The following is a 13,433-nucleotide window of genomic DNA, read 5'->3' on the forward strand; positions in this document are numbered from 1 at the left end:
CTTAAATTCCCCTGGCTTAGATAATACTCACTTGATTCATGAGTCCAGTATAGGGAGCCCGTGAGAAGGTGCCAACATATCTTAGGGATTTACAGTTTGGTGCTGAAAAAACAGATATCCATACATTTGAAAACACATATTTTATCTGAATGGGGTGGGGGTTAAGTTTGGAAAGAATTTCTCAGGAAGACCTGAGAAAGATCAATGCCTTTGGCCAAGAGGGTGGGAACATCATAGGAGATATATAAAATGGCCTTAGAAGCAGAGAGGCATGGTGGGGTGCAGAAAGCATATTGGCTTGCTTAGAGTAGGGCACCATAGGAAAAGACATTTTAGGAGGGAGATCTGATGTTAGCCAGAGTTTAGATTTGATAGAAAGGCAGCAGGACAACTGTCAATTCTTTATTTTTAAATATATTTTTTATTGATTTCAGAGAGGAAGGGAGAGGGAGAGAGAGATAGAAACATTAATGATGAGAGAGAACCATTGATTGGCTGCCTCCTGCACGCCCGCAACCCAGGCATCGAACCTGGAATTGAACCAGGAATCAAACAGTGACCTCCTGGTTCAGAGGTTGGTGCTCAACCACTGAGCAACCCAGGCCGGGGCCATTGTCAATTCTTGAGTGCGCTGGGCGAGGCCACAGGCTCAGGTGAGGGATTGCACGTATTTGCCTGAAACTGGCTACTGTTGCATACAGTACATGCTATACATGCTAGATAATACAAGTCAACAAATCAATAGCCGCAGAACATGGTAAAAGGGAAAACCGGAGGGGGAATATGTCTGAGGCAATAATTTCATGAGAGTTTTGGCTCTATGGCCCAAATGGTGGTGCTTTGTAACTTTCCAGGGACTCAAAAAGCACCAAGGAGAACTGAAGAAAGGAATAAAGTAGAAAGAAGAGAATACTGAACAGTGGCCTCCAGGCGAGAAAATACCAAGTGCCTCAATTATTTGAAAATGAGGGCTATGCCCCAATGGCAATTATATGCGGCAATGGCCCAAAGCCCATACCTATTTTTATAGGGACCCTTGGGCTGCAGTAACAGCTTAAATACGCTGTTGAAAAGTTCTAAGTCAGCAGAACGAGCACACACTCCAACCTCCAAATCGCTCCAGGGAGCTCGCGAATCCCCAAAGGCCCAGGGGAAGGTTTGCAGCCTTTGGAAGACGCATGCTTGCAATTTCATCTGCCCGAAGGCGCCAACCTACCCGAGGCAACTAATGACGTTTCCCTTCCCACGATGCTGGGCTTTGGGGCTCACGAAACACTCAAACATTGACCGGGCGCCTTTCCTGCTCGATGGACCCTGCCTGACACGCACGCGAGTTTCCCAGCGGGGACCGAGGGCACCTGAGGCCCGGGGCCGGGAAACGAGGGGGGCGACCAGGCCTTCAGGGGGAGCAACCAGCCCTGAAGCCCCAGTGACAGATTCGGCCCCGAGACAGCGACTCCCACCGGCCCCACGACGCCCGCGCAGGCGCACAACGGCGTGCCCGACGCCGGAAGTGTCCCCCGGCGCCCCGGATGCGACCGGTTGCCAGGGCGACGGGAGCTTCCAAGAGCCGCTGGTACTGGCAATTAGCGACTCCAGAAAGAGTTCCCGGCGGCGGGCCTTGGCGGCTGGGGTCGTGCCCTCGGGCCTCCAGGATGTTCTTTTATCTGAGCAAGAGAGTGAGTGTTCCAGGGCGCCCGCGCTTCTCCGTCCCCGCCTCTGCTCGCATCTGTCTCGGTCGCGGCTCCTGCATCCCTCCTGGTCCCGCATCCGACCTCCTCCCGCCGGTCCCCAGAGTCCCGGGCGCGCCCAGCCGCCCTCCCGTGCGACCCTCTGCCAGAGCGGCCCCAGGCGGGCTCTTTAGCGGGGCCAGCTGGGCAGATCAGTGGGTGCTTCCCCAGCGTGGCTCCTCCAGCTGCTGCTGAGCCAGGTGACTTAGATTCTTTGGGCCATCATGGGCCTCCGGGGAAGAGAAGAATTGCAAAGGGGTAGCTTAGGTATGTGTGTGGAAAGGGAACGTGGACGGAGGGTGTGCATTGCCATCTCCGTGCCCTTTTAAAAGCCCGCCAGGCGACTCCCGCGTTGGGCTCCTCCGCTGTGTGTGCCCTTGTTGGTGGGCACGTCTCTCTCTCTTTCCCAGCGGGTAGCGCCCAGCACAGTTCAGGGACTACACTACGCCCATTTTCTTGGGGGGATTTTCTTCAGCCTTGGAGCTCCCGTAGACTGCCTTTTCACCTCCTTCGTAAGAAGTTGTGAGCGGCGCTGGTTGCTTTTCAGATCGCCATTCCCAATAACGTGAAGCTGAAATGTATCTCTTGGAACAAGGACCAAGGATTCATCGCGTGTGGGGGCGAAGATGGATTACTGAAGGTGTTGAAGTTAGAGGCACAGACGGGTAGGTGAATGAATGCAAGCCCACATGCTTGAACTTGATGGCAAATCGGCTTGAGATTTGCCCAAGTTATTGTCAGTATGCAATTTTAATTGTTTTTAAAAGGGGAGGAACAAAACCCCAAACATTTCATGGTGCCTTTCTAGAGGATTTTTGCAGGAAAGTTCAGAGAATATTGAAAGGAAAGGTCAGATGGCTTTTGCTGAAGTTATTGATGGAAAGTGAAAAAGAATTTGGCCTCTGATATTAATTTAATCTCTCAATTTTTTGGGTTCCTTAACTGTCTTAAAAGAAAATTTCTTTCTGTTATGTTTCTCAAACACATATACACATATGTATGTATATTATATATACTTTTAAATCTTGCTTAACATATGCAGGAAGTTTTAGTTGCATTAAGAAATACATTCATGCCGAAACCGGTTTGGCTCAGTGGATAGAGCGTCGGCCTGCGGACTGAAAGGTCCCAGGTTTGATTCAGGTCAAGGGCATGTACCTGGGTTGCGGGCACATCCCCAGTAGGGGGTGTGCAGGAGGCGGCTGATCGATGTTTCTCTCTCATCGATGTTTCTGGCTCTCTATCTCTCTCCCTTCCTCTCTGTAAAAAATCAATAAAATATATTTAAAAAAAAAAAAAAAGGAATATATTCATGGCCCTGGCCAGGTAGCTCAGTTGGTTAGAGCGTTGTTGGGATACACCAAGATTGAGGGTTCAATTTCCTACCAGGGCATATACAAGAAACAACCAATGAATGCATAAAAAGGTGGAACAACAAGTCAATGTTTCTCTCTCTTTTCCTCTCTCTAAAAGCAATAAACATATCCTCAGTTGAGGATTAAAAAAAAAAAAAGTGTATTCTTGTCTTGTCCGAGACAACAACTGGATAATTAAAAGTAGTGGTTTTGAAGGAACTCATGTTTTTTTTCCTGACATTGCTTTCAGAGTAAAGAGTATTTTTTATAATATTTTAAGACATGTTATGTGAAAGTAGAATTTTTTAGCATCAACTTTTATAATTTCCACTGTCACAGATTTTAAAGATTTTCATAGATTTTTTATTTTTAAATGAAAGTTTTAAAAAGCTCTATTTTACATGTAACAACCAGATTTTCTAAGTGAAGATTAACTTATTGAAATGATGTATTTTAAGATTGTATGTATTATCTATAGTATGATTAGTAATCAAGAATTAACAAAATAAAAAAGCAGTCTTTAAAGGCTTCTGTTGCACTTGGGTAAAATCTAAAATTCTTATCATTTCCTACGAAGACTTCATAATTTCCCCTGTGCTTATCACACTTGCCTCATCTTGTGTCATTCTCCCTGTTCAACTAGGACTTCTTTCAGTTTGTCAAAGGCTCTACCCCTAGACCCCCAGCCTTTGCACTGGCTGTTTCCTAGCATGGAATACTTATCCCTTGTCCCTATCTCACTTTGCTATCTCCAGTTTATCCCTCAGTCTCAATTTAAATATCCTTTGTTCAGAAAGTCTTCATATATATACATTTATGTTGATATATTTATGTGTGTGTATTTAATATCTATCCCCTCAGTAGACTACAAGTTCTCTGAGGGGAGAGGCCTTAGTTATTTTGTTCATCATTTTGTATCCAGAACCTCCCACAGTGCATAGCATAGTGTAGATGTTCAATAAATATTTGCTGAATGAATGAATAAATACAAGATTCTGCAAAGTCGAGTAAAAACCAGTTTCCAAAGTCTTTGCTCCTTGGGCCCTCTTATGCTTTAGATTTTTCAATCTATATGTCATCAATATTTCTATTTGTGATCTTTTGGGAAGCAATAAGTAGTAATAATAATTACTAATTATTTAATAGACTGAGTAAACAATGTTCTTGTATACATTTTGCCAGAATAATATTTTTGCTAGGGTGTACGTATTCTTGTCCATATTTCCACCATGAGAAAAATAGATTAGAATGAGGCATACTTAAAAATAATATTTCTAATGTCATCCAGGAATAGGATCTCCTTTCAAAAAAAGCAAGAAATGTCAAAATCTTATAACCTGTCACTTACATATTTGCCGTAATAGTTTTTGTTATTGTTTTTTGTTTTTTTAGATGATGCAAAATTGAGGGGTCTTGCAGCTCCTAATAACCTTTCTATGAATCAGAATCTTGATGGTCATAGTGGTAAGTCATTTAATTTTTTAATCATATTTCATCTTTAGGCATTTAGAAACCATCTACTTAATGCAGAATTGTCATCATTTTCAATAATGGTAATACTTAAAATAATCATTGCTGTTGAGCCATAGTATAGCCTAGAGCAGGGGTGGGCAACCTTTTTGTGAGTGCGTGCCAAAACCAGCAAAATCTCTGACTCAAAATTCTTCTGCCTGCCAACCCTAATTTTCTGAGGACATGTTACGCCTACTTGATATCTCTAAAGGTGTACGTATGTGAAGAACCTTGAAGAAATAATAAAATTCATTCGAGCGACAAAAACACAGTATATGAAAAAGACATTTATTTTTAAATGTATACATGTACACTGATAGTCCGACAGAAAACTTTATGACTCCATTTGATATTATCAGTGGGACTTTTGCTGCTGCATCACTGATGACAGATTTTACATCAGGTTTATATTTCGTGACCTTCAGAGATATGCATGAGCTACTACTTTCATCCGTCAGGCTACTCCTATTACGAGACTTAACAAAATTCATCACTGAGAACAAAGATTCACAAGCGTATGTGGATGAAACCAAAACACTGGTTAGATCTAGGCAGGCAGGGAGAGTTAAGGCAGAGGCATAGAAATTGCTCTTCCCCTCTCTCATCAATCCATGTCTATGGTCTTTAAAGATAACTTGTTATGTAAAATTATTTATTTATCTAAGATGCACCTACACTGAATTTATCTGAAAAATAAAAAAGTCGATATTAAGAAAAAAATTGTAAATGGAAGATTATAAGAGAGGGTTTTGCGTGCCAGCAAAAGTTACTGGCATGCCATGTTTGGCACGCGTGCCAAGGGTTGCCCACCCCTGGCCTAGCGTCATTCAACAACTTTTACATTACATGATTAATCAACATACTCAATAAATCTGAAAAAAGTAGCTGTTATTTTATATATTAGAAAATACTGTATCTGTCTATGGGTAGGATACAATCTTTTTTGAGAATTTGTCCCATGGTTCCAGATTAAAGTAGACTAAAGAGATGTAACAATTGAATGCACTATTATTTTTTTTAATCTTCACCTAAAAAAAAATATATGTGTGTGTATATATATATATATATATATATATATATATATATATTTTTTTTTTTTTTAGAGAGAGTGATAGAGATAGAGAGAGAGAGAGAGAAAGAAACATTGATGTGAGAAACATTAACTGATACACATCCTAACTGGGGATCAAACCCGCAACCTGGGTATGTGCCCTGACCGGGACTGGAATTGAACCCACAACTTTTTGGTGCATGGGAGGACGCTCCAACCAACTAAGCCACCTGGTCAGGGCACATCTGAATGCAATATTAATTTAGATTGGATCTTGGAATGAGAAAAACAAGTATCTATAAAGGACATTATTTAGACAATTGATAAAATTTGAATATGGAATGTGGGTTAGAGAATAATATTGTATCATTGTTAAATTTCCTAAGTTGTAATGTGGTTATGAAAGACAATGTCCTTATTCTTAAGAAATATACACTAAAATATTTAGGGATTACAAAAACTAAAACAGAAAAAGAAAAAGTCAATTGTTCATATAGCCCAGAGGTTTAAGATCTGCTCACAAGTATGTTACTAATAGAATGGAAAACAAGGGGCAGTGGGGAAGAGTGATTAGGGGACATAACCACAAACAACACCCCCCCCCCCAAAAAAAGTAAAAACCCCAAACAACTAAGTACTTAGTATGATGTCCTTCGGGCATTATAGTCCTTGGGAGTCTGGCCAGTTCAGTAAAACTTACATTTGTTTCTGTCATCAGCTGTATGGCAGCTCTTGCAAACTGACCATAACAGGTGCTTTGCTGGCATGAAATAGGAACAAACATGAAATAGTATTGCCCATTCTTGTAAAAAATGAGTGATAATAGTAACTGTATCCTATGAATATTTTAAAAAATATATTTTTATTGATTTCAGAGAGGAAGGGAGGGGGAGAAAGAGATAGAAACATCAGTGATGAGAGAGAATCATTGATTGGTTGCCTCCTGCACACCCCCTACTGGGGATCAAGCCCACAGCCTGGCATGCGCCCTGAAAGGGAGTGGAACTGTGACCTCCTGCTTCATAGGTCGAAACTCAACAACTAAGTCACACTGGCCAGGCTCCTATGAACATTTTTGACTAATATTAAGGCTGGGTAGTTGGACAGGAACTGTACTGATTTTAACATGCTCTTTGGCGTTTTTTATAAAAATATGTATGAAGTTAATTATACCTTTTTTGTAGTTTCTAAATTGTTTTATATTTTTTTAGGTTGTGTTCAAGTCGTCACATGGAATGAACAATATCAGAAGTTGACTACCAGTGATCAAAATGGGCTTATCATTGTTTGGATGTTTTATAAAGGTATATTAGGAGAGTTTATTTAATCTTTCACAAAGTGGAGTCTGGATTACAGTATTTGAATGGGGAAATAATGTCTTTGAAATAGACCCCTTTTAACCAGCAACAGGAGTTCGTTCTGACTGTACAGGAGTGATATTTCTGGACTTATTTCTCTCTACTTTCCTCTTTAATTTCCTTTCCTTTGAACTGTGACCTTGGATTAGGAAAGTGAATGAACTGACTGTTGAGAGTGCCTGTTGGTTATCTCCAAAATTAACTTAGACTCTTAGCAGAATAGTTTCTGCTTGAGGTAGCTCTTGTTTCTCCAGGTTTCCAATAAGAATTAGTTCCTATGTGGCCAGTGACTAGAGTTAGGTCAGTAGATAAAAACACATTTATTAAGAAGTCAAAGGCAATAATAAAAAAAGGTGGGAATTTATTGTGTTTTCTGAGATGATCTTAGTCAAGGTCTAAGTTAATTTTTCATTTTGTTTATGTTGGATTTGAGGGTTTTATAGTTTAATGTCTCATGTTGTAGAGAACTTTGCGGTTATTTATTTCACATTGTATTCCATGGGATGTTTTCAAATCTTCAGCACCATCTAATAGATGTGGAAGTTTTGACTTGTACTTTTTATTTGTGCAAATAGGCTCTTGGTATGAGGAAATGATCAACAATAGAAATAAATCCGTGGTTCGCAGCATGAGCTGGACTGCAGATGGACAGAAGATCTGCATTGTGTATGAAGACGGGGCTGTGATAGTCGGTTCAGTGGATGGTAATGCCTTATCGCACCCAGAACTGAGATTGAGACTTAGTTGATGTTTTTATCTTTAGAGGTTTAAATTACTTACTATATGTTAGTCTTCTGACAGAAAAGTAACATAAAAAGAGAAAACAGTTGGCATATAATTTGATGACATTCCAGAATCATTTATTTTTAATTATATTCAAATAAGACAGTCTATTTAAAAATTTTTTTTATAGTGGCGCTAAAAAAAAGTGAATTCAATTTTCAGGATTATTTTAAATATGTCTGCCTAATTATATAATTTACCTTTATACTTGAACTTTTAATGAAATAATTATGTTGTATGTTTTGTTTTAGGGAATCGCATTTGGGGAAAAGACTTGAAGGGTGTACAGTTATGGCATGTAGCATGGTCTGCAGATGGTAAAGCCTTACTTTTTGGAATGGCAAATGGAGAAATACACATTTATGATAGTCAAGGGAATTTTATAGTAAGTATATACCCATATATTCATTAGTTTTATTTATATAATTTTATATGATTATTTTACGTATCTGTCATATACGTATACACATTTATTTATGACTAGAGGACCCGTGCACAAAATTCGAGCACGGAGGTGGGAGGGCCCTCAGCCTGGCCTGTGCCCTCTACAGTCCGGGACCCCTCGAGGGGTGTAGCAGTGCACCAAGTGGCAGGTGGCCAGGGAGGAACCCAAACTGGGGCTGGTGCCACGCTGCTCACGCTCATCCTGGCCCACTGCGCCTACTGTGGCCGCTGCTGCTGCTCGGTAATGCTGCAGTAATGCTGCTGTGCAGTTGGGAGAGGCTCCCACCCCACAGCTGCACTCGCCAGCCATGAGCCCAGCTTCTGTCTAAGCAGCTCTCCCCCTATGGGAGTGCACTGACCACCAGGGGCAGCTCCTGCATTGGGAGTCTGCCTCCTAGTGGTCAGTGTGCATCATAGCGACCGGTTGATCGGTCATTCCTGTTCCGGTCATTCTGTTGTAAGAGTTGCTTAGACTTTTATATATATAGATGGTTTGTATAATCATGAAAGTCTTCTGTGGAAAATAGTATAGAATTTCCTCAAAAAATTAATAATGGAACTTCTTTTTTGACCTAGTGATTCCACTTCTGGAAATATATCCTGAGAAACCTGAAACATTAATTTGAAAGAATGTATGCACCCCTATGTTCATTGCAGCATTATTTACAATAGCCAAGATCTGGAAGCAGCCCAAGTGCCCATCAGTAGATGAGTGGATTAAAAAGCTGTGGTACATCTACACAATAGAATATTACTGGGTGGTAAAAAAGGAAATCTTACCTTTGCAACAGCATGCATAGACCTGGAGGGTATTATGCTACGTGAAATAAGCCAGTCAGAGAAAAGCAAATACTATATGATTTCATTTATATGTGGAATCTAATGAACAAAATGAACTGATGAACAAAATAGGAACAGAGTCAGGATGCATGGAACAGATTGACAGCTGTAGAGGGGAGGGGTGTTGGGGATGAAAGAAAGTGAAGGGATTAAGTAAAAAAACGTATGTAGGTATAATACATAGAGACAGACAACAGTGTGGTGATAGCCAGAGGGAGAGGTAGTGGGGGGTAGGCGCAGATGGGCAAAGGGGATAAGTGGGGTGGAGAGAGACTGCCTGGGAGATGGGTGCACCATGCCGTGTGCAGAGGATGCTTTGTTGAGTTGTACACTTGAAACCTTTACGGTTGTGTGAACCAATGTCACTCCAATAAATTCAATTAAAACAAAAAGAACGTCTTCAATTCAGGTTTAAATCATCTAAAAAGTTTTTTTTTTTATTAAAAAGCCACCTCTGGTTGTGTCAAGATAAATTGATGCTTCTCGTTGCCTTTTCAGGTAGCTGGAAGGGACAAGATTTCAGTGTACAGAGCTGAGGGATGATGCGTGGGAAGATGTGCAGTTTAATCGCTGTGTCTTCTCAGGCCCGAAGCCACAGTTTACATGAGATAGCACAGATATTCCTGTAGGAAGTTACTCAGGGCTGTTTGTAAAAAGAACGAAGACTTAAACAGTAAGGGACAAAAATCAGGCCTGGAAAGAAGCAAACTGTATGGGCTCAGGTGGTAACATCTCAGGAAAGCCTGGCTTTGTGGGCTTGAGCTGTGAGGATCTGATCGCGTGGGCAGCGCTGTCTTTAGTCATGGTCAGGGCATTCCATGCATCCGCTCATTAATGGAAGTGGGAATAGCAGCTTTTCTGTGACACTTTGCTATTTCCATAGTACTTCATATCCTCTTGTCATTCGAGACTCAAAAAGACTCTGAGGTTTTTTATTCTTCATGTTGCAAATGGGGAAAGCTGAAACTCAGGGGAAGTGATTTTTCCAGGGTTGGTAAACTCGTACGTGATAGAGCTTGCATTTGAAACCAGATTTTCACATCCTACTTTCTGTGTTGTTTCTACAATGCTCTGTTCTCGCTGATCTGTTCTAAAACATAGACCATTAACATGATTTTACGCAGATGAAAATGAAGCTGAACTGTTTGGTGAACGTCACTGGCGCCATCAGTATTGCTGGAATTCACTGGTACCACGGCACCGAAGGCTACGTGGAGCCCGACTGCCCCTGCCTCGCTGTTTGTTTTGACAATGGGCGGTGCCAAATAATGAGACACGAGAATGACCAAAGTATGTAATTGCTTTTTAATGTGGAGAACTACAGAATATTTAAAAATTGTCCGTAGGATGGCCAAGTTCCCTAGGCTAAGTGTTTTACCACAACTGCCTCCTTTCTTCTCTTTGACCAGACCCTGTTCTCATCGACACGAACATGTGCGTGGTCAGTATCCAGTGGAACCACACGGGCAGCGTGCTGGCGGTGGCGGGCACCCAGAAGGCCGGCCTGCAGGACAGAGATGTCAACATCGTGCAGTTCTACAACCCATTCGGGGAGGTAAATGTAGTCAAGATTTTGTCTCTTTCTTTCCATTTAAATATGCAGAGAATAAGGTACGGGAGACAGAATGGAGGAAAGGGTACACACTTGTCACATTTTTTATCAGGGACATTTTCAGTAAAAATATCAGGTGTATGTCTTTGAATGATCCTCATTATAAGTCTTCATAATTCTCTTTTCTCATGGAATTTATATCATCATCTATACATTTAGAAAACCAGATGTTTCACATGTGATCTGAATATGCATCTGTGTTTGCTGCTGGTTTTTGAATTGTTTTTGGTGTAATGTAGTTGTTTCAGATGACTTTTGTGGATTTTTAATGTGATATATTGAACATGCATAGATAATATATATGTATCTGTCTGTCCTTTCTCCAAACTTCTAATAGTTTTAACTTGTTGTGAAATAATCAATTATTTTAAGAAAAGTCTATCTTAATAATTAATCAAAGGCAATTCTACATTAAGTGATAAGCATTGTTTTTCATAAATGCATGTTATCCTTCTCAATAGTATTATTACTACATTTAATTTTCAAAAAGGAGAAGTAATATATTGCGAATTTTAAAGAATTTAGGAAATTAGAACTTATTAGTAACCAAACTTAATAAATTTTTACCTCTTTTATTTTCTAACTCTGGAATATATTCAGTCCCTTTTGGATATCCTGTTGGTTTCTTTAAATTCGCCATACACTTCAAAAATATGTATTTTTGCTACACAAAGCCTTTACCAGTTATTTTAATATTTTACTTAACAATGTGTGTTTTCTTTCTTAGTTGCACATAAAAATAAAGATGCATGTTTAAATCTCTGGCATCTTAGATTTGATAAAATTTGATACCGAATTCTTTGGATATAGTTTGTAAATTTCTCTTACCATATGTATGGTTTTTATTATAAAAATTCAAGGAAAATGATTTTGAAGTGAGTAGCACCCTTCCACAAAACAATTTTCATACCAGTTTTGATCCCTGTGAGGTGATTAGTGGTAATTCGTATTTTATTTCATCGTGATTCTTTAGGTTAAATACAACTGTATTTTCAGTCTCTAGGTACTTTGAGGGTTGCTGGAAAGCAGATATCTGCACTGTCTTGGGAAGGAGGTGGATTGAAAATTGCACTAGCTGTTGACTGTTTTATATATTTTGCAAATATTCGACCTGATTATAAGGTGAGTATTATGAGCAGTTGTCTTTTACTAAGAAAAGCTGCCTTTTACGAAATGATTTTGTTATAGCTCAAGTATAATATGTTTCTTGTATCTGTTCATAGCCTGTTTGTTTTAGAGACCAGCTAAACGGAGGCTTTTCAGTGAGAAGACCTTAGAACTAGCAAGTTTTTCCAGGAGACTATATGACTAGTAACATTACTCCAACAATCAGGGTCTCACAGGAAACAGATGGCACACTCAGAGGAGTCACTGAGGGAGAGTGATGAAGCAGCGGTTCTCAACCTGTGGGTCGCGACCCCTTTGGCGGTTGAACGACCCTTTCACGGGGTCGCCTAAGACCATCCTGCATATCAGATATTTACATTACGATTCATAACAGTAGCAACATTACAGTTATGAAGTAGCAACAAAAATAATTTCATGGTTGGGGGTCACAACATGAGGAACTGTTTTAAAGGGCCAGAAGGTTGAGAACCACTGGATGAAGGGCTTACTACAGGGGTCTGGGCAGGGTTAAGGGGACCAGTGAGGGATGGTGCAGCAAGTACCTAGAGCAGGGGTGGGCAAACTTTTTGACTCGAGGGCCACAATGGGTTCTTAAACTGGACCGGAGGCCGGAACAAAAGCATGGATGGAGTGTTTGTGTGAGCTAATATAAATTCAAAGTAAACATCATTACATTAAAGGGTACGGTCTTTTTTTTTTTTTTTTTTTAGTTTTATTCATTTCAAACGGGCCGGATCCGGCCCGCGGGCCGTAGTTTGCCCACGGCTGACCTAGAGACTAGCAACAGTGGGCAAGGTGAGGAAGTGTTCAGGAACCCACTGGCGCTGTGGCTGTGCCAGGGGACCCTCTGCGGGAGCAGAGCCACTGCCAGCTGGCAGGGCAGAGGCAGCACGGGGGTGGGAGGGAGGAAATACTTCCACCCTCTCTCCACCGCTGGGGTCTTCTCTTGGCCACACCAGAAGGCAAGATAGCCCAGGAAACGGAGTTCATAGAAGTCGGCCTCCAGGGCACAGAGCAGGGCAGAGAAGGGCAGAGAAAGGGTCAGAGGAGAAATGAGCATAAGCAGCATAAGAGTATTTTATTTTATCTTAAATTTAACATCTGATCCAAAACAAGTTCTGAAGTATGAGACTGAGCTGGAGAACTATGACAAGTATTTGTTATTAAAAAGACTTATCTATCTCATGTTTAAAGGGCAAAGAACCTTGGAGAAATGGCTGATTCTAGGACTAGCGTGGGGAAAGTACAAGATAGCTGGAGCATCTTATAGTGCCAGGAAGTCAGGAAGTGCTCCAAAAACAAGAGCATGGGCGTGGGCCAAAGAGACGAAGGAGCCAATCGGAAAGAGCTCCCAGGGGCCACAGGTGGAGCGATTTGAGCAACAAAATAAGTGATGTAACACTGGATTGTAACCCAAATTATAAGAAATGCCCAGGAATAGAAACTGATATAAATAACTTACATAAATAAATGGGGGAGACCAAACAAATCTTCCTTAAAGAAGTATTCAAATTTACTAGGCACCACCCTGTTCAGAAGTGCAGTGTAGCCCTCTTCCCCAGTTTGAGTGTGGGTTGCACTTATGACTCACTTCCAAAGCGTACAGAACGGGGAGGGGAA

The 13,433-nt window shown here is 40.9% G+C and overlaps 1 protein-coding gene across 3 annotated transcripts in view; it reads left to right on the plus strand.

Annotated features, from left to right (window-relative positions):
* The first annotated feature begins 1,539 nt into the window (after window positions 1–1,539).
* The window catches only part of WDR35 (WD repeat domain 35), a 43,564-nt gene continuing 31,670 nt past the window's right edge, over window positions 1,540–13,433 (plus strand). For all 3 annotated transcript variants that reach the window (XM_036335268.1, XM_036335269.1, XM_036335270.1), the window contains exons 1-9: window positions 1,540–1,679; window positions 2,278–2,395; window positions 4,478–4,549; window positions 6,860–6,952; window positions 7,582–7,710; window positions 8,041–8,174; window positions 10,198–10,363; window positions 10,483–10,628; window positions 11,682–11,807. In XM_036335268.1, coding sequence (XP_036191161.1) covers window positions 1,656–1,679; window positions 2,278–2,395; window positions 4,478–4,549; window positions 6,860–6,952; window positions 7,582–7,710; window positions 8,041–8,174; window positions 10,198–10,363; window positions 10,483–10,628; window positions 11,682–11,807 — 1,008 coding nt within the window. In that variant the 5' untranslated portion in view covers window positions 1,540–1,655. The remainder of the gene's footprint in view (window positions 1,680–2,277; window positions 2,396–4,477; window positions 4,550–6,859; window positions 6,953–7,581; window positions 7,711–8,040; window positions 8,175–10,197; window positions 10,364–10,482; window positions 10,629–11,681; window positions 11,808–13,433) is intronic.

This window comes from Myotis myotis, unplaced genomic scaffold (assembly GCF_014108235.1).
Source record: "Myotis myotis isolate mMyoMyo1 unplaced genomic scaffold, mMyoMyo1.p scaffold_m19_p_14, whole genome shotgun sequence".
NCBI classification, from domain to species: domain Eukaryota; kingdom Metazoa; phylum Chordata; class Mammalia; order Chiroptera; family Vespertilionidae; genus Myotis; species Myotis myotis.